This window comes from Microcebus murinus, chromosome 8 (genome assembly GCF_040939455.1).
Source record: "Microcebus murinus isolate Inina chromosome 8, M.murinus_Inina_mat1.0, whole genome shotgun sequence".
Taxonomy (NCBI): Eukaryota; Metazoa; Chordata; class Mammalia; order Primates; family Cheirogaleidae; genus Microcebus; species Microcebus murinus.
The window spans coordinates 39,911,617-39,933,749 of NC_134111.1; the positions used below are offsets into that span (position 1 = coordinate 39,911,617).

The window sequence follows — 22,133 nt, forward strand, 5'->3', positions numbered from 1 at the left end:
ATTTGGAGATATATATATATATATATATATATATATATATATATTTTTTTTTTTTTTTTTTACAGAACTGTGGTATAGAAGGATGGCAATATTTTTGATCTTGGAACTGCCTAACTAATGAGACCTTTGTGTTTGAACAGTTAGTGATAATAACTGGGGTATGTGATGTTAGAAATGAGTCCCCCATACAGATTTTTAGCAGGTTCTCCTCAACAACTATTTTTGTATAAATAACTCAGCTTTAAACTTGCTTCTATTAAAATGAAAATAAAAGTGAATAGACTTGAGATTGGGGAACATTAGTCTTCCCTTTAATATTGTATACATAAATGTACCTGGTCATGCCCATTGTAAGATTCTAAAACAAAATAGTATGGAATTGAATGAGTGAGTATTCTTGAAGTTTCATAGGTAACCCTTTCTCACAGAGAAAATAGTGTTATCACCAGGAGCAGGGAAAGAAGGGATAGAAATAAAATAATAACTAGAGTTGAAAATCAATCCAATGAAATCAAGTAGTCTTCAACAGTAACCAGCCTATCCATACTTTAAGTAAAGCATTTCTTTTGTGGTGGAGGGTATTTTAAGAGGGACAAAGGAAAGCCTTTACTCCTTTATAGAACACCACAGTGTGCAGGTACTTTATAAGTTACCTTGATTAGTATTATGCCACCTGGTAGAGGAAGGAGTTATCACTGTTTTACAGATGAGGAAACTGAGGCTCAAGAAGATTAAGAAAATTGTTCAGGTTTACATGGCTAGCTAGTTATAGAATTAGAAAGTTGATCTCTAAGACATTGGTAGAAATGGTAAGACAAAAGAAAAAAAAAGAAAAAAAGAAAGTTGATCTCAATCTTTCTAATAATAAGAGTTTTGAGAACTCACTATTTGCAGGGCACTGTGCCACATTTGTATATGTCATCTCGTTTCATCCATTCCTACAACTCAACCTATACCAGCCTATGAAGTAAGTCCTATTTTCATTCTCACTGTTCAGATGAGAAAAGAGAAACAATGACATCACTCCCACAATATCTCTCAGCGCCCAACTTTCAGAACACACAAATAGTTTACAATAGTTCCCATCAAGTATACACATGTATAACACACGACAGTTCTCACACAAAAGTTTCTAGTAACCAGAAAAGTTTTTAATCAGTCAAGTGTCTCTACAATAGTTAGCAAAATAAATTAGATAAGTGCCGTCTGCCTGGCTAAATTCCTACCTGAGGAGGCAGACAAACAGTTTTGGTCTTTGAAAAACTCTAGGTTGTCTCCCTAGAAGTCATTCTACAGTTTGTCTGTAGACTGAATTGTCACGGGAGAGAGCTAATCATGGCTGCTAAAACAGCTAAATCTGAAGACAAAAAGCCCTGGATGTGGGCCAATCCTATTGCAGAATGAATGGACAACCCGTGGGGCTTCGATTTTGTTACCCTGGTCAGGCTAATGTTACTTATTAATAACAAAGTAATGGGAAATCTGTAATTTATATTTACTATTTAGCCAACTTTGCATACATTTTTACCTCTTAATCCCTTCATCTAAGCATATATGACTATATTGAAAACTGTTCCATTTGTCGGTATTTTTATTTAACAGTTCACTTAGCAATTTTTATTCTACTTCTTCCTACTTATTTTTATTTTCCATGTACTTATTCTTACACTGATAATTGTTAATGGTTATTCTGATATTCTATTGAGATTCTATATCACAAAATACTTAACCATTTCCCTACCACTGGGCAGTCAGGTTATAATGCTATTATAAATGACAAGTGCTTTAAAATATTTTTTAAAAATATGATAATTACTTTGAATTAGGTCCTTAAGAAGAATCTCTAAGAATTAAATTATTGAGTCAAAGAAAATAAAAGAAATATTGACTCACCAAGTTTTGTACACAATTCTTTGGCCTCTGAGAAACTGTGCAATGCCTGGTCAGACATGTAGCAGTGATTCTCATACTGGATCCACCGAGATCCATTGCCTTTTGCTGCTGGGCATCTTGAGGAGTATTTATAGGGGGACAGCTGTTTAGCTACAAAAATGTTGGACACAGTTGTTATAATGCATAGAAAAACCTGCCTACCTTTTAAATCCCATCACACGTCCCTGTTTGAAACTGTTGTGTTTACAGGCAAGAACCACTGAACTCAACACACATGCCAGAGAAAGCCACCGCCTAAACGCTGTAAGTATACATTCCAATTAGCTTTTTGGAATACCATTTAAAAACTTAGACAATAGAAGAGGAAATCACTTAGCCCCGTAAGACTGACTCAGACTAAAGTAAAAACAACTAGAAAAATGGAGTAGGAAAAGAAGCAAAGACAGGCTAGGCATTACTCTGAAATAATAATCAAAATTCTTTCTTTCCTTGGGTTCCTTTTTATTTTGAAAAAACCTAGTTTTACCCAGACATATAAGGAACTATTTTTTAAAATTACACGCAGAAGTATTAATAAAAAAATTGGTAATTTGTTTTACAAAGCACAATATATCAGCACAGCAAAATCTCTCTCTCAAAAAAAGGGTAGAGGTTGGCTTCTCAGCTCTTAAAAATGCCCATTTCCGATTAAATTGTTTAATTTTTAATTGTGCTAAGTAACAAGAAGCCTGTGTGATGAAGCTTGTGCCTCTCACTGCCTGCTATTAATTCCAACAGAAGAGCATATGAGAACTGGAAAGTTAACAGTCAACAATGTCCTATTGGTGAGGTGCAGACAGTAATCCCAAACCAAACGATTGCTTTGTAATGTATTTGGTATGGGCTGCATGTCCTTCAGCAACGGAAGGCTCTTCCTGCTTTTTTTCCCATTTGGTAGCGTCCTTGTTATTTGTGGTCTGTGTGCTTCTAGAAGGCTACTGCCATTTCCTTCTTCACCAAGAGACTTTTTGGTGGCCCTTAATTCCTTCTTCTATTTTCTTTATCTTTTGTTAGAAGCCAGGCTTGATTTTTTTGAAATTAGTTATTTGATTGACTTTTGCCTCCCTTCTTCCCACTAATGCTACTAGTTTGAGTGCTGAGTCTTCCTTCAGTTCAACAGTTGGACTTCTGGATAAGTTTCCCAGATGCTGCTGATCAAAACTCATTTGCTAAATTCATCTATAAAGTCTATAAAACTCTGACAACTCATCATTAATGCTGCTCGTGGAAGCAGATGTTACTAGCAAGTTCTTGCTTTTACTACCTTATGAAAATAGTTTGCCAAAGGTATATTGCTGACTGTTCCATCGTCGACGTGAACTCACTCACTTTTCCAAATGGTTTGACTTAAAAAAAAAATATTGTTGCACTGAGAATGAAAAAGTCCTCATTTTCAAAGTCTGTTTATTTCTAGTACAGCCTGCAACTGGGCTACGTTAGGTTGCATACATTTCCGCCCCCCTTTCTTGTTCTTCATGAAGTTTTGCTTCTAACTCTTACATTTTTTTTTCTCCTGCAAGGGCCTACCTTGTGGAAAGTGTTATATTTCTGTTCAAGAAGATCCAATCTTTTTTTTTTTTTTTTTTTTTTTTGAGACAGAGTCTCGCTTTCTTGCCTAGGCTAGAGTGAGTGCCGTGGTGTCAGCCTAGCTCACAGCAACCTCAAACTCCTGGGCTCAAGCGATCCTGCTGCCTCAGCCTCCCGCGTAGCTGGGACTACAAGCATGAGCCACCATGCCCGGCTGATTTTTATATTATATATATTAGTTGGCCAATTAATTTCTTTCTATTTTTATGGTAGAGACGGGGTCTCGCTCAGGCTGGTTTTGAACTCCTGACCTTGAGCAATCCGCCCGCCTCGGCCTCCCAGAGTGCTAGGATTACAGGCGTGAGCCACCGCGCCCGGCCTAAGATCCAATTTTTTAATCATGGTAAAATACACATAACACAAAATTTACCACCTTAACTACCATGTTTCCCTGAAAATAAGACAGTGTCTTAAATTTAGTTTTCCTCAAGAAGACACCCTAGGGCTTATTTTCAGGGGATGTGTTATTTTTTTTAAGTGCGGTACAACAATCTACATTTATTCAAATACAGTTAAGTCATCTTCTTCTGGAACACCATCATAGTAAAATGGCAGCCTCAGCTTTCCTTCTTCCACCTGGGGACACACAATACCTAAAGCGGAGCGTCCTGCTCCTCACTTCACTGAGGAGACTTTCCCCTCAAAGCCTCAGCTTGCAGCACGCACAGGATGGCCGGGACCTGACAGGGGGAGCCAACCTTGTTGGTGGGGCTGCCCACACCTTTCCGGTCACTTCTGGGATAGTAGCTGTCACGATGGGGCAGATGAGAAGGGCTCTTGTCTTCTTTACCACTCCGAGACAAAATGCATGGGTTGTGCAGTTCCGCTGCGTAGCCACGCCCATCACTAGATCTTATTTTTGGGGTAGGGCTTATATTGTGCAAATGCTTAGAAATCCTGCTAGGGCTAATTTTATGGGTAGGTCTTATTTTTGGGGAAACATGGTATTTTTAAGTATATAGTTCAGTAGCATTAAGTACATTCAGATTGTTGTGCAACCATCACTACTATCTATCTCCACAACTTTTTCATCTCACAAAATTTAAACGCTATACTCCTGAAACAATTCCAAATGTTGAATCCTCTCCTTCCAGGCCCTAGTAACTGCCATTTGTACTTTCTGTCTCTATGAATTTGACAACTCTAGGTACTACCTCATATAAATGGAACCATACAGTATTTATCTTTTTGTGACTGGCTTATTTCACTCAGCATACTGTCTTCAAGGTTCATCCATGTTATAGCATGTGTCAGAATTTCCTTCCTTTTTAAGGCTGAATAATATTCACATATATATATCTCGTGTCAGAATTTCCTTCCTTTTTAAGGCTGAATAATATTCACATATATATATATCTCCTCCATATTTTGCTTATCCAGTCTTCTGTCAATAGAACACTTGGATTGCTTCCATCTTTTGGCTATTATGAATTATGCTGCTATGACATGTTGTACAATTATCTATTATTAGTCCCTGCTTTCAAATCTTTTGAGTATACATCCAAAGTGCTGGATGATAGGGTAATCATATTTATAAGTTTTTGAGGAACTGCCATACCTGAAGGTGATGTTAGGGTTGGTTCCTTTTGGAGGCTCTGAGGGAGAATCTCTTTCCTGCCTCTCTCTTATCTTCCAGTGGTTGCTGGCAATCTTTGGCTTGTAACTCCATCACTGCAATCTCTGCCTTTGTCATCACATGGCCTTCTTCCTTCTGTTTATCTGTCTCCCTTTTATGAGGACACCATTCACTGGGTTTAAGGCCCACCCTAATCTAGTATGACCTCATCTCAACTAACTACATATGCAAAGACTATTTCTAAAAAAGTCACATTCTGAGGTTCTGAGTGGACAAGAATTCTGGGGGGACACTGTTCAATCCAGGACAGGACAGAACTTACGTTTGGTCATGTTGTCATTCTCCCTCATCTCGTAAAGTCTGTTTCTCTAAGACAGATGTCCTCACCATTCTGCATGCCTTATTATATTTCTCAGATATTCTAATTGTTTTTCTAAAAAATTACATTTATTTTCTGTACCAAGCAACTGAGAAGTCAGTTCTTTGATTGTGTCTTTATTCCTCGTTCTTTATGTCATTCTCTTTCTTGTATTTACTTGTTTTATTAGACCAAGTTTCCACATTGTCTTCTGCTTGAACATGTTCAATTCCAAATGCTGAATCTACTCTTCAAGGGTCTTCAGAGCAGCAGACATGGTGAGCACTGAGAACCAGAGGCTTCAGAGACCAACACCACCTCGTCTCTCTGCCTGTCCTGCAGGTCTCTGCAGCCCTGGGATGTCTGGGTTTTTGTGTTCTTCCTCCAGGTTTACCCTGTTTTTACCAAAGGTGACCCCAAGTCAAGCCCCTGATGAGATGTTTTTTAAAAGAACATCTCAGCCTTTGGAACACATTGCTAAATGAAATTAGAATTCACAAATTCTAAAGCAAAATTTACCTGATGATAGAATGAGACTCTTTGGGAAAAAATTTTCCCAGTGGCTATATTGTATTTGTTTCTATTTACAAAGTATCAAAATTATTTGTATAGTGTGGATAAACCTTATTAAAATAAAAAAATTTTTGAGCTTTAATTATGTGCATAAATTATGTCATATTTTAATAATATATGGTTATTTGAAATCAAATCTTACATTTTGAAGGTTTGTAACAAATAGCACCATCCTTAACAGAACTGCATTTTTCATGTTTCCAAATTCCTTTTGGATCCAATGTAACACAATTTCCAGGGGATTTTTGGCCTTTCCATGGGATGTAGTCAAATGTACTGCCATCAGACCATTCAAAACTTGATTCACTTCCCTGTTTTAAGAATAATAGAGATAACCTGAACCGAGATATAAGACTTCAAAAAGAGCACAAATACACATACTTTAAGAAACACTGTAATGCAGTATTAATTCTTTGCTTACAAGTATTATAGGTCTGAACCTATTTGTGAAATCAGAGATTTACTTTAGATGTATTGATTTGGGACATTGCTCTGGCACAGTTTAAGTAGGACTTTAAACTTACAGACAGCATTACTATACCCTGTCTCTAGATTTTTTGTTTGTTTGTTTAAGGATGAGTTTGCATAACGCTTGAACTTAAACGATATGCAAATGGCTTCCATTTGTCACAATTACGAATTTATAATCCCAACCTTCATATTGTTCTGAATATTGCTTTCTATGTTTTTTTTTTTTTTTTTTTTGGAGACAGAGTCTCACTTTGTTGTCCAGGCTAGAGTGAGTGCCGTGGCGTCAGCCTAGCTCACAGCAACCTCAAACTCCTGGGCTCAAGCGATCCTCCTGCCTCAGCCTCCCGAGTAGCTGGGACTACAGGCATGCGCCACCATGCCCGGCTAATTTTATATATATATATCAGTTGGCCAATTAATTTCTTTCTATTTATAGTAGAGACGGGGTCTCGCTCTTGCTCAGGCTGGTTTTGAACTCCTGACCTTGAGCAATCCACCCGCCTCGGCCTCCCAAGAGCTAGGATTACAGGCGTGAGCCACAGCGCCCGGCCGCTTTCTATGTTTTATAGTAATAGTTTTGCAGTTTGTGTCTCTGGCTACATTTTTCACATTACTGAGTCCATCAGGCAGTGGGGACTAGAAAAAGAAAATGGGAAGACTACTTTTGATTTTTCCTTGAATCTTTAACCTTGCCATGCTTTCTTTCATTGTTCCCACTTTGTTCTAAAGATAATTTAAATTAGGACTAATCTCTAATCTCAAAAGATGACTATTTTTTTTTAACAGACATTACTATAAGTACATAAATGTACCAATTAATAGGATTGAAATCGTGGCACAGAAAATGTGTTTATCAGCAGAAGACTAATCTTAAGTAGTGCTAATTTCTAGGTGAAAAGTGGGAAGAAAGTATAAATTTATTAGTCCTAACCTTATTAAGAATTTTAGGTGGCACCTTATATAAATTTTTGTGTTATAATCTCAATGAAAATATTATTGCCCCAATTTTATAGATGAGGAAATAAGGTTGCAAAGGTTAAACAACTTGCTCATGATCATCCAGCACATTAATGGAAGACCTGCCACTAGTATTGAAACTCAGATTTTTTAATTCTATGCTTTTCATCAGATTTCCAATTAGTCTTCCCCAAATTGGCTACAGAAATATTGTTGATATATTATACTAATTTATTCAGCCCTTGGGATGGCCTGGCCATTTGCCCTATTCTACAAATAAAGTTTTTTATTTGTTTTATGTTGTAAAAAGTAAGAAAGCACTATGCTTTGCAGACTGAATCCTAGGACTTAATATAATGCTGTACTCTGAATTAATATATTATGCTCAAATTTCCAACCTTCAAAGTAATAAATTTGAAAAGTTTCTGGGAAACAAAGCAAGACTTACGTCATGACTTGAGAGCCCAACCCAAAGTGGAAATCCATCACGTTTTACAATATCTTCCAGAAAGAGCTGGCCATTTTGGTTGTGAACGCTTGCCAAATAACCTCCACTTTGAGAACACGTGCTTAATGCTTCATACCATGTTACCTTTTTTTGAATAATATTATAAACACCATCTTCATATGGAATAAACTGTGGCAGTGTAGTATTATATTCTTCTTTGTAGTCAACTATAATATTTAAATTAAAAGTGTTGGTGATTATATTATTTCAAAATATATATTTTGGATAAGATGACATATAATCATTTCAAAAGTTAAATAAAACTGGTTTCTTATTAATAAGGGAGGTCAAATGCATATTTTATTTTTCTTATTGCTATAGCACATATCACAGGCTGTTAAATATTATAGTTGTCTGGATGATTAAAAAAAGGCAGAAACATAGTCTTTCATTTAAGGGGCTCACATACTAGTTGAAGACAGAAAAAAACAATACCTGAAATGATGGTAAAACTATTAACCACTAGGATATGTGAGACTGACTAGAGGTTCTTCAGAATTAGGGGAGTCAGGAAGCCTGCTTGATAAACCAGGTCTCAACAGTTAGATATAATTAAGACTAAAAAGAAATAAGGGAACCAGAAAGTAAAGAAGTGCTAAAAACAAACAGCAGCAGCAGCACAATGATGAGGGCATTTCAAAGGCACATAGGAACCAAGTGAAAGAGCTCCCAATGGCAGAAGCTGGAATAATTTGAGCAAAGTATTAAATAATATAGTAGGTTAGATTATAACCCAGAGTATAAAATAAATATCTCTGAGCCCATACTAGAGTGTTAGTGGAAAATAAGAATAAAAAGAAGGTAAGTAGAAAGTAAAGAAGTACTAAAAACAAACTACCAACAACCACAAAACCACAATGATGAGGGTATAAATAAGTGATTGATTACATTTTAAAATGAGAGAATATAGACAAATACCCTGCACTGAAGAATTCTAAATAATTATACAGATAGCTCCCCCTTCCTCAAGAAGGTGGGGAATAACTCTCCAACCCGTAAAAATGGACTGAGCACAGTGACTTCTTTGCAAGGAGAACAGTATGGAAAGGGGGAAAAAGAGGACCGTTACAGTAGAGAAACCTGACAAACACTCCTTGAGCCAGGTGGTCAAGGTTAAAGTCAACAGTGGTAAGTCATGTGGACAGTCACGTAACGTTCATATGAAGTGATGAGAACGCCACTTTACATCTGTGGTCTTCCCCTCCCCCCCCAAAAAAACCTCATAACCCCAGTTTAATCATGAACAAACACCAGCCGACCCAAACTGAGGGATAATGTACAAAATACATGACCGGTGCACCTCAAAACTGTCCAAATCATCAAAAACAAGACAAATCTGAAAAACTGTCACAGCCAGGAGAAGCACAAGGAGACACGATGACTGAATGTAATGGGGTGTCCTGGATGAGATCCTAAAGATAAAAAAGTACGTCAAATAAAAACTAAGGAAATGTGAATAATGTGTGGACTTTAGTTAATAATAACAATGTATCAATATTGGTTTATCAGTTGTGACAAATGTACCATACTATTGTAAGATGCAACAACAGGAAAAACTGTGGGATGTATGGGAACTCTCTGTACTATCTTTGCAACTTTTTAAAAAAAAATCTAAAGCTATTCTAAAATGAAAAGTTTATAAAAGAAATTAAAAAAAGAGAGAAAGAGAGAAGGTGGAAATCTTCTTGACAGGAAAAAAAACATAAATAAAGGTACAAATATGAGCATGGGCAGACACCGTACATGGTACAATTGAGAGATCAGCCTGCCTGAGAAAAAGATGCTTACTGAGCAAGAATGAGGAAAAATGGGGAACACATTGGGGATGGGAGAAGGCCTAGAAGCTAGGGATGGAGACTTGTTTCTAAAGTCTCAAAAGATTACATGGACTCAAAGTAATTGAAAACAGGATTTCTTGGAGATTGCTGATGGCAACAGCCTTCAGGAAGTTATTCTGCAGCACTCTGAAGGGAGGCGAATGGCCAGGATGCTACCAGGATAGGCTTTGTGTTAGCAGAGGACTTAGAGCAAAGTGGTAGTAGTAACACTTAAGCTGTGAAAAATTTTAAACTAACATGCATTTTAAAACAGATTCATTTAAGGATTAGGCAAGGATGAGAGACATTCATTTTGCCTCGGATGTCAAAACTCTACCCAAACATACTTTCTTATTTATAAAAATTCTTTTTTTCCCCCTTCCTTCCTCCTCCCATCTCTATAAAAATCCTATCTATCTTTCAGGGCCCAAAAGAGTTCCAGCTCTTCCTGAAGGCATTCCTTGTTTTCATTATTCCTGTTTTCATTTGACTTCCCAACAAATTGAAGTCTGTGCCAAATAATCTAAGACTAACCTGCATCAAATAATTATAAAGTATTTAATGCTATCTTTCCACCTACATTTTGCTCCTTGAGGTCAAGACCATAACACCAGATTCCGTGTCTTCCTTCCTCCATGACCTCTGTAGCGCCTCATGTAGGACCGAATGCAGAGGAAGCATTAAAAAATCATGATTGCATGATTCCCCTAGCGGGACTAATGGCCTTATATTCTCTTTCCCTGGAGTTAGAACTCTACGTTAGCATACTTACCCATTTCAATTTTACAAGCAAGAATGGTGTGCTGGTGAAAATAAAATGTTTCTTCAATAACATTAAAGGTTTGAATGTCCCAGAATCCATCAGTACTCAAACCAACCCAAAACTTGCCATTTATGGTTGGTCTTCCTTCTCTCCAGTGTGTATATGACAACGTGGTCTTATCAAACCACATAAGAGAATTATCTAGAGAAAAAATATTTTTTCCCTATGATTAGAGATTAAATTAAGACTTGAATTATAGTTGTAAGGTTCATATTTCAAACTCAACTAATTTTCTTTTTCCTTTCCCCATCTATTAAAATGTTGTATGATTGCGTATAACCCTTTAAAATATTTTCTGATTATAACAGTAAATCATGCTTATTTCTAATTTGGAAAATATATATATTATAAATATAAAAATGAAAATTTACCTATAATCCCACCATCCTTCAATAACAACACTGCTATTTTTTCAGCAAATAGCCATTCCTCTTGCATATCTGTTTAATTGCAATGGAATGTGAATTTAGGTCCCAGAGTCTGTGGTCTAACAACTGGCTATCTTATGTGTATGTATTTGTGACATAAAGAGATGTTTTCCATAATTTTCAAAAAACTAGAACATAAAGTAAATATCCTTTTAGCTTAGGCAAGATTATAAAACATAAAAAAATATATAATTTTCATAATACTCTGTTTCTTCACCATCTGGTGCCATCATTTTTTTTTTTGTGGATGTTTTGAATTATCTCGTCCTATTTTCTTTGGCCAAAGTATCAGAGTGACATATTTTTCTTTAACATTTTATTGTCAAAATATATTCTTCCAGTTACAGAAAATCACACAAAACAAACACTCAATGGTTTGGCACAAAGAAAACATTGATATAACTACCAGCCAATTAAGACATTAAAACATGGCATACTTCTTACTTTCCTTATCTTTCAGGCAATTAAAAATATTCTGATTTGAAATTGTGATTTCTTACTTGACCTATGAGTTATTTAGAAGTGCCTTACTCAATATCCCACCATATGGGTTTTCTAGTTGTCATTAATTTTTAGTTTAATTGATTTTCAGTCAGAAGAGATAATGTGTGTGATTTCCCGGATTGAAATTTTATTAAGATTTGCTGTATAGCAGAACATATGGTTCTGAATTCAGAACAAATTTTTGCAAATTTTCAGTTTGTGCTAGAAAATAATGTATATTCTGAAGTTTAAGGAGTGGAATAGCTTCATCACTAAGTCAAGTTTATTAATTGTGTTCTAAAAAACTTTCTTTGTTTTTCTTACTGATTTTGATGTCCTTGTTCATGAGTTACTGAGAGCATTGGATTAGGTATCTCACTATACTTATTGGTTTATTTTCCCATTGTTTGTGTCAGTTTTGGTTTACACTTATAAAACCTTGTAACTTTTTAACTAAGTAAATGCTTTAGCATTATAAAATGTTCATCTTTCTCTGTTAAAAAAAAAGAATAGTCTGTTAAACAAATGGTACTGGATAACTAGACATCCACATGCAAAAAAAAAAAAAAAATGAAGTTGGACCCCCTACTTTCATTATACAAAAATTAACTCAAAATAGATCACACGCCCAAATGTAAGAGCCAAAACAATAAAACCTTTTGAAGAAAACATAGGATTAAGTCTTCATGACTCTGTGGTAAGTAAAGCCTTCTTAGATATACACAAGTGGCAAAAGAAAAAAATAGATAAATTGGACTTCATCAAAACTAAAACTTTTGTGTGATTAAGAAAGTGATGGGAGAAAATATTTGCAAACAATTTATTTGACAAGGGATGTAGATACACAATATATAAACAACAATTTAAAAAGATAACTCAATTTTAAAATGAACAAAAGATATGAATAGAGATTTCTCCAAAGGTGATATACAAATGTCCAATAAGCACATGAAAAGATGTTTAACATTATTAACTATCAGGGAAATGCAATAACAACCTCAATAAGCTATCACTTCATACCCAGTGGAATAGCTATAATCAAAAAGACAGATTAAAAACAAATGTTGGCATAGATATGAAGAAATTTGAACTTTCGAACACTGCTTTTGGGAATAGAAAATGGTAGCTGCTTTGGAAAACAGTCTGGTAGTTCTTTGAAGGGTTAAACAAAAAAGCCAGCAATTCTGATCATGGGTGTATACCCAAGAGACATGAAAACATGTCCATATAAAAACTTATACATAAATATTCAGAGGAGAGGAGCATTATTCAAAATAACCAAAAAGGCAAAAACAACCTAAATGTCCATCAACTGATAAATAGATAAATAAAATGTGGTATATTTGTAGAATAGAATATTATTCAGCCATAAATAGAAAATAATGTACTGATACATGCTGCAATAAGGGTGAATTTTGAAACTTTAAGCTAAGTAGAAGCAGCCAGTCACCAAAAAAAAAGAGAAAAATCACATTTCGTATGATTCCATTTATACGAAATGTCTAGAATAGACAATCTATAGAGACAGAAAGTAGATCAGTGGTTACAAATGGGGAGGGAATGCTACAGGGGTATTGCATTTCTTTTTAGGGTAGTGATGGTTGCAAAACTCTGTGACTACACTAAAAATCATTAAATTATACACTTCAAATGGCTGCATTGAATGGTATATGGGAAAATGTCTCAATGAAGCTTTTGAAAAAAAAAGTTGCTAGTCCTATCAAAATTATAAATTGGTATAAAGAGTGATGCCATCATTACCTACACATACCTGATTACCATCTCCCAAAGCAACAGACCTAAACATTTGAGTGCAGCAATAACCCACTATAAATACCGTGCATATATTTGGCTCTTGCTTGCTGCTTTGTATCACTGCATGTCTCCCATGTCTCTTTCCCTCTCCCAAATTGCAAAGTTATTGATTTTCTGATCAATACAATGTGCAATGGTAACTTTCTAAAGTTGCTATAAGAAAGGATCACTTTTTCACTTAGCTTGAAATATCTCTTATTTGACATATTGTGGTTTCTCTTAGTAATTTATATTCATGGTCCTACTGTTAAAAAGTCAAGAATGTTTTAAAAAATAAAATCCTTTGTATAGGTGCTATATACAATTAAATATTCTGTAAGTATATTGAAATAGCTAAAAACACTGACTTATGGATGTAAATTGAGTCAGTAAGAATTAGATTTAAACCAAATTGCTATTTGCTTGCAATATCTTTCTATGTGTTTCTCCTATGTCTATACATTTTATAGAAATTTTGTTACTGATTATACATTTTATAAAAGAAGACAATTAAAAGAAAGTCTTCATATCTGAAAATACTTTTTTAGAATATAGAATATATTTTCAGTCATTTCTGATACTATAACTACAAAGTACATCAGAGGGTACAATTCAAATCCCTATATACTGGGTATGGTCCCTACTGCTCAATACAAGACCACTGTTTCTTCAGTGACTTTCAGGTAAAGCCTGGGAACTTTCCTCCTAGTTTCTCTCCATTGTCTTCCCCACTCCTAAATTTAAGGATACTCAAGTGTCATACTCAAGTGTCAATGGCCCAAAGACTTGGGCCATTTAAGTCCAATGGTGATGGACTTATCCTCAACTGGCAATCCAAGACTTATCTATTGCTTGATAGTTTAATTTTGGTTAACTCATCTGCAAACCATAAACATTCAAGAAAACCTTGGCAATAGTAAGAAGTAGGTTAGGTAGCAAAGGAGAAGCCTATTTTTATTAATAAAATGGTCAGATTTGAGTAATTTATCTTCTTTTGCTATTTCATCTCTGGCTGTCATCATTGTGTGCCCCTTATAAAACCCTTTTTAGGGCAAATGTATGCTTTCCATGCTTTATGCCAACAACACATTTTCCTAAATCCAAAACCTCTATGATTTTCAGGTCCTCTCCGAGGACTTGGTCTTCTAACTTGGTCTTGTTTCCACTACATTGGACTCTATGTTTTTAAAAATTTCATATTAATTACATTTTGGATTTGTGCCATGTAGTCTAAATTTTAATATTCTATCCCATTATCAGACCATGTGTTTCATTTTTCTAATGCTTACCATATGTATACCTCAAGCCAATGCTATAAAACCAAAGGTGCAACATTAATAGAAGAATTATTCTGTTCTTACTCATCCCACATAGTTAGTAGAGACATAAATATTAGAGATTTATATGGGAGTCTGATCAGTTTTAGTTAGTCTTGAGTTGCTAGAAGGAAGAGTGAAGCAAGGAAATTATTTTCTACCATTTAACTCTAAACTTACAAGTAAAGGTATATTAGTAGCACAGCAGAGGCACAAAAACTGTCTTGGTATTTACATAAATTATATTAAGTATATAATTATACTTTTATATATTAATAAATATGTACTTTGAAGAACTATACTTTTATAGCTTGATAAATAGGTTATAATGAAGAATGAATACAAATAGAGAAAATTAATAGATTTATAACTTACTTTCATAAGTTATTCCTAACATGACCCATGAAGCCATATAATTGAAGTATAGAAGTTGCTCAAGAACAAAGTTATTCTCATTTTCATTTCGAATACTCAGAATATGTGATTTTGGATCTGTTAAATAAAAAATGACCAATAATTTAAATAATTACCCAGAACATTTTACTTTATTTTATAGATTTAGAAAATTCTATTTCCTAACTTAATGTACTCTAAAACTTAAACAATATTGGAAAATTAGAAAGACATGTAAATTAAAACTACCTTATACTAAAATGAATGGGTTAAGAAGGTTTCAAACATTTTGATGTTGAATTTGGTCTTATAGTATGGTGGAAAACTGGTAGCTGAGTAGAGAATTTAAAATACTGATTCACTTCACTTCCCCCCTTCACAAATCCACCCATATTGATGCTATTCTGTCAAAGGTTATTGTATAAGGAATAAAACCTCCTGAGTGGCTATAAGCCAGATCTTCCTTTTCCTCAGAGATCACTATAATATCAGGGTTAAAAAAAACGTTAATATTTCCCAAAGTGTGTTCCTCAGGAAATTAACAAGGGGGTCCCTCAGAAAAGGTCTACATAGATACAAAGTTTGCAGACATTGGTTTAAACAAAGTTAAAAGTTGTTAATTTATGCCAGTTTTCCTTAAAGTGCATGCTAATGTATTAATACATTTGATAATGCCCAATGAAAGCGATGGTATCTAGTGTTTCTCAACCTTATATTTTATCAACTTATTCTTTTTCTGAGGATGTCTTTCCCCAGAGCATCTCCCAAGATCGGCATTATACAGAACAGACTTCGGGAAATACCAGTTTGATATTTTCCACAGGATCTTTTCACAAAGTTCATAGTTCCATCGGTTCCATTGTTCAGAATCCTCAGTGGATCTCACAGGAATTATCTGAAGAGTCTTGAGAGCTGAACATGTGAAATGTGTATTTCTTTACCCATAGCTGCTTTTTTGTGGCACATCTAAGCTTTCAACCACTCAGACTAGTCTATTTTCACTTACACACAACCTAGCTTGATTTAACATCCAGTTCTCTGCTCTCTTGTGTCATTTCTTTTCCGTTTGAAGGAGAACCCATCTTTTTTTAACACACACAAAGACAGACTAGTTCTCAAATAAGTGAGTAAAGAGGTTAAACCTATGCTTTCCATTTTAACTAAACACAAATTTTAAGACTTTGTTATTGATAATGTAGAAATTAGAAGATGAATATTTTTGAGATCTAGTTACTAGTGGTAATTAGAAATATTTATAATACAGGCGAGATTTTAAAAATATATAATGATAGTATAATACTTACTTAGTTTCTGGCATTCAGAATGAACTTCATCCTGTGTTGTTGCTACATGTGTATTCTTTGTTATCATGAAATTATAGCAACAGTTCTGAAATGGTATCCATGGAGTATTTAGAACAGAAGATGGACATTTAATACTGTCAACTGGTTTGACCTCTTTTTCAGTCTCATCTAGAAAAAGAGTTGATGATAAGAATTCAAATTTCAGATACGAATGTTAAATCCTGGTCATAGTCATTAAACTTGTTTTGAAGGAAATATCAGGAAGCCAAGAACTAATAGCCTGGTGAAACCTGTTCTCTGGTTATACTCAAATGCAGTGTACAGAAAGACAGCTTTCTGTAAGAAGGAGGTTACGTGACACCATTTTCTTACCCCTGCTGTGGAGTGGAAGAATGTAAAAAATGAGGTGTTATTGTGTTAAGTGCAGTTTCATTCTTCCTGCATTACCATATGTCAAGCACAAGGGGCCACCTCAAGAGAAATTATATGAACATATTCATTTTAGACAAATTAATATTAATATTAGGCACCAAGTTTGCAGTCGCACCAGCAATGTAGGAGTGTTCCTGTCTCTCCACATATAAATGGGCATATAGGAATAACATCTATTGGGTGTCGGGCAGGTGGAGGGGGGAGGAAATGGGTATATACATACATTATGAGTATGATGTGCACCAACTGGGGTATGGACACGTTTGAAGCTTTGACTCCAGAGGAGAGGGGAGGCAAGGGAAATATACATAACCTTAACATTTGTACCCCCCTAATATGCTGGAAAAAATAAAAAAATAGGCACCTAACTATAACTTTGAGAATTCATTTTCAAGTTTCTGCTGACTGACAGCTCTAATTGTATAGGAACATTTTAACAAAATACTTGATGTTCTAAATAAGTTATTGCTTTAACCAAATCAAATAGAAATATTGCTTAAAATCTGGCATCTAGAAAAGCTGATTATGTTTTTCATTTTAAGAAAAGGCCATACATTCAAAAAGATGTAAATATAGATATGCTCTACTCAAAATAAATCAAACTGGCTTAATCTTAGGTAGGGACCATTCAGTATTTCTCCTAGCTCACAACAAATCCCTTTGTCTGTGAAGTAATGTCTTCTTTCTACCACAAACCCAAAGATGTGGTCCTCTGACAGTTGTAGAACCATTTACCTCCAAATGGGCTAGAGATTGCATACCTAACTCAGGCTAAGTTCATCAGATTCTAAGGATTTGAAAGTAGAATTTTGAAATTGTCAACTAATCTCTTACAATTGTAACTGAAAGCTGCAGAGCCGCCATGTTCCACTACATGCAGAGAGAGGCTGAAGCATATTAAAAGAAAAGTGCAGATCCACAGAAGGGTGGAAGAGAGTATCTCTGGGTTCCTGACTCCCATTCCCGAGAGGCTCAGCTCAATTTCCATTTTGTGGGTTCTAAATTTCACTTTGTCTTAAGCAAGCTTGAGCTGGTTGCTGTTACTTGCCACCGAATAAATCTTAACAATGGCTCAAAGAAATAATGATAGTTGTGATGTTAAAAATTATGACAGAATCCTCACAAATAAAAGTTTTCTATAACAATAGAATTCTATAACAATATAACAATAAAATTATATAACAATTTGTTATATAAATATAACAAATCTGTGGTAAAAAGGACATGATTATAATTTATCCGCAAATCTAAAACCAGATTTTACAAAACTGCCTGCTGGAAATTTTGCTACTCATGAGATTGATGGTAATAATTTAAGATTTAAAATATTTAAAATTCACATACTTCCTGGATAGTAGCATATAGCGCCTGGTTGATCATCATTGCAATCGGCTGTTTTCCAGAATCCATCAGTGTCTAACACCACACAGTCTTCAAGCTGCTCATTATCTTCAGCCCAGCGACTAAAATGTAGACGTTTCCCATCTGACCAACCAAAGTTGAGTTCATCCTGTAAAGATCAGAAATACATTTCATGTAACCAAAATGTCAAAAAAAAAAAAAACAAAAAAAAAAACAAAAAAAAAACCCAAGCAAACAAAACAGGAAAAAAACAAACAAACAACTTTTTATCAGGTGGTGGGCAGGCGGGAGGGGGGAGGAGGAAAGGGGTGTATGCTTACATAGCGTGTGTGGTGCACACCACCCGGGGATTGGACACATGGGGCGAGGGAGGGGGGGCAGGGGCAATGTTTGTAACCCTAGTAATATTTGTACCTCCATAATATGATGAAATAAAAGGAAAAAAATTAAAAGTTTATAAAGTAAAAATGTTATAATAGGCTAAGGTCAATTTATAATTAAAGAAAAAAATTATAAATTAAAAAAAATACATTTCAAGTGATAATATTCATGCCATCACTTTGTATTGTTTTGATCCTAATGGTCATTAGACTTTTAGTTTTATTTTATATTGAACACACACATAGCATTTACTATGTGCCAAGCATTGTCCTAAGTGCTTTAGGAATACTGACTTATTTAATCCTCGTAACAACCATGTGAGAGAGGTACTATAATTATCTCCACTTTACAGGACAGGAAGCTAAAGGTATGTAACTTGTGTAAGTCACACAGAATATAAACCACAGTGCTAGGACTCTAATCCAGGCTGCCAGCTCCTATAGTCTATGTCCTAACTGTTATGCTATCCTGCCATACATAATTGCAACTGTTGGTGGTTGGAACTCAGAAAACTAAATTGAAGCAAGGACCACCATGAGCACTGATTAAATCAGAGATGAGATGGAGAAGTAGAAAGAACATGGGCTTTGGAGACAAACATACCTGGTTTTGAATCCTGCTTCGGTCACTCACTAGCTTTTGATTTCTGAGCCTACCTCTACAAATTTCCATCCCCTTATCTATTAAACGAGTATGGGACTTGACTTCATAGGGCTGGAATTAATGGGATAATGGGTAAAACATGTAACCTAGTGGCTAGCCGGCACACACCACTACATCAATGCTAGTTCCTTTCCTTTTAGCTCCTCAGGCCTTATGGATCTCACACCTCTGTTTTCACACTTGACTTTGGGGAGAAACTACTTCATTCACCATATCCTGTTGTGTGCTAGAGGCCTGTGCACATCTATCTTTACATCCTGACGAGGGCCTGACCACCCACCTGGGTACAGGGGATGGATTGTGGGCGACAGGTCTGTCTGAGCTTCCCCATGGTGCTGCCAGAGCACCAGGCCTTCCATACCAACGCTGGCCCAGCAGATCCACTGAGCTAAGCTTTCCCAAGGCCCAAAGCAATTTGCACCACTAGTTTATTTGGAATATTGAGCAAAGGCCCCACACAAGTCTCCTTAGCGAACCATAAATGGCAAATACAGTCAAGTCTCAATACCACCAGCTGCCTCATTCAGAGCTGTTAGAGAAGAGAGTTCTAGCTGTAACCTTGGGCCAGTTCGTCCCTAAGCTACCATGGCCTCAAATGTGGCCTTTTAACCACACTTGTGCCTGCACTCTTGCCTGTACTGCCCTGTTCTTCCTCTCCTTTGCTGTGCTCCCCTGGCCCCTGGCCCTGGGCCTTCAGACTTTCCATCCTAGATAAATAATCCCGCACCTTCTATCTCTTTACTGAATATGCAATCTCTTTATTAAGACTATAAGTATCTCTTTACTAAATTCTTGACCTTAATTGATCTTAATTTAAATATGGCTTTTCCAAGGGAATAACCTCAGCACCCACAAGGGAAGGCTGTTTCTTCTTCCATTCTCAGATACCACAGGGCTAGGAGAAAGTGGTAGTGGGTATTTTTATCTCCTTCAAGTCACTTCCTTTGAGGTTAAAGCCCTTCTTATCACTGCAAACTTGCAGAATCCTCTCCTCTCTCGGACCTTCACTGAGGACTTGCCCTCTTGCTGGCCCCGACTTTCACTAAGGAGATGCCGAGTCCTGCTCTGTCCCCCGGCCCTACCATTGACGTAGGGATGTCTGGGTTCAGTGGGTGACAAACCAGTTTCAAGCCTTCTTGACTTCCTCTCATTCCATGTATTTTTACTTCTATGTACTTGCGTGACCCCTGCCATGGCCATGCTCTGTACTTTGTATAACCCAGAGCTGCTGCACCTCAGACACTAAACACGCCTTAGGCCAACATCTTTTTCTGCACTGATTTATACAAAAATGGGCCAGGCACGGTGGCTCATGCCTGTAATCCTAGCTCTCTGGGAGGCCGAGGTGGGCAGATCGTTTGAGCTCAGCAGTTGGAAACCAACCTGAACAAGAGCGAGACCCTGTCTCTACTATAAATAGAAAGAAATTAATTGGCCAACTAATATATATAGAAAAAATTAGCGGGGCATGGTGGCGCATGCCTGTAGTCCCAGCTACTCGGGAGGCTGAGGCAGCAGGATTGCTTGAGCCCAGGAGTTTGAGGTTGCTGTGAGCGAGGCTGACGCCACGGCACTCACTCTAGCCTGGGCAACAAAGTGAGATTCTGTCTCAAAAAAAAAAAAAAAAAAAAAAAAATGACTGGTCTTCCTCTCTCCAGACTGCCTCTACCCTCCACCCAGTGTCATGTTACTTAAGTAAAATCTTATATTGTTGCTATTTTGTTTAAAATCTTTTAATACCTTCTCATGGCTTTCAACATAAATTGTTATTTGTTAATCTCCTAGCATGTTCCAAAAAATTAAAGCAGCTTGTGAAGATGCATAATGAATAGCAGCACTGACTATGTTAAAATTAAGGGTGGAAGGAAAAAAAACACAAACAAAACTACAGGTAGATAGGATAAGAAATAAGATAAAAATCATTCTGGAGGGGAAAAATATTATAAAGACAGTCTGACCCCAATTGTCTTAAAAATAAATATGTGTACATATAAGAATAACTTGAAAGACACATACAAAAATATTCAACCACATTATCTTTAGGTACTGGGATTACAGGCAACTTTAATTTTCTTCTTCTTCTTTTTTTTTTTTTTTGGAGACAGACTCTCACTCTGTCACTAGGCTAAATAGAGTGCAGTGGTGTCATCATAGCTCACAGCAACCTCAGACTCCTGGGCTCAAGTGATCCTTCTGCCTTAGCCTCCCGAGTGGCTGAGACTACAGGCATGCGCCACCACCATACCTGGCTAACTTTTCTATTTTTCTGTAGAGTTGGGTCTCACTATGTTGCTCAGGCTGGTCTTGAACTCCTGGGCTCAAACAATCCTCCCACCTTGGCTCCCAAAGTGCTTGGATTACAGGCATGAGCCACTGTTCTTGGCCTAATTTTCTTCTTTTAATTTACTACACTTTACAAATTTTCTACAGTGACAATATTGCTTTTGTTTCAAAAGACTTAAGGTGATTGAAACTGGGAAATGTAATAACTTATTACTACCTTTACAATAGACAAGTTGGGTTTCAGAGAAGAGAAAGCAAGCAAAAGCCATGCTATGAAAGAATTGATGCAGTGAGGTCTGGGTAAGCAGCTCCCTAATCACCTGGCTGATTGATTGAGGGTAAATTTTAAAATACCCAGAGGCTCAGAGAAACTATTCTGAAAGCCATTTTTAAATGCTACTTTTAATTGAGCTTTTGGTAACAATTCTGGCTTATTCATTCATCCTCCAGGTCAATTTTGAGTTTGTGCTAAGACTCAATTGTCTTCAGTCACATTTTCTTCATGCAGCCTTAGACCCATCTTGGTATGCTGGGGTATACCATGGCCAAGAAAAGAGGCAAAAATAGCCTACAATGCCAACAGGAATACAACACCTTTATATTTTTAAAAAATCCCCTATTGAATTACAGCCCAAAGCTCCACCTATATGACTATCCCTGTTTGTGTAACATGTACATAGGTTAGTATTGGG

The 22,133-nt window shown here is 36.1% G+C and overlaps 1 protein-coding gene across 1 annotated transcript in view; it reads right to left on the bottom strand.

Moving 5' to 3' along the window:
- LY75 (lymphocyte antigen 75) overlaps positions 1 to 22,133 on the bottom strand; it is a 99,883-nt gene that overhangs the window by 5,772 nt on the left and 71,978 nt on the right. Inside the window, exons 26-32 of the mRNA XM_012745224.2 lie at positions 18,097 to 18,262; positions 16,321 to 16,488; positions 14,999 to 15,115; positions 10,552 to 10,743; positions 7,903 to 8,129; positions 6,169 to 6,337; positions 1,894 to 2,043 (exon numbers count right to left, since the gene is read on the bottom strand). Of these exons, the coding sequence (XP_012600678.2) occupies positions 1,894 to 2,043; positions 6,169 to 6,337; positions 7,903 to 8,129; positions 10,552 to 10,743; positions 14,999 to 15,115; positions 16,321 to 16,488; positions 18,097 to 18,262 (1,189 nt within the window). The remainder of the gene's footprint in view (positions 1 to 1,893; positions 2,044 to 6,168; positions 6,338 to 7,902; positions 8,130 to 10,551; positions 10,744 to 14,998; positions 15,116 to 16,320; positions 16,489 to 18,096; positions 18,263 to 22,133) is intronic.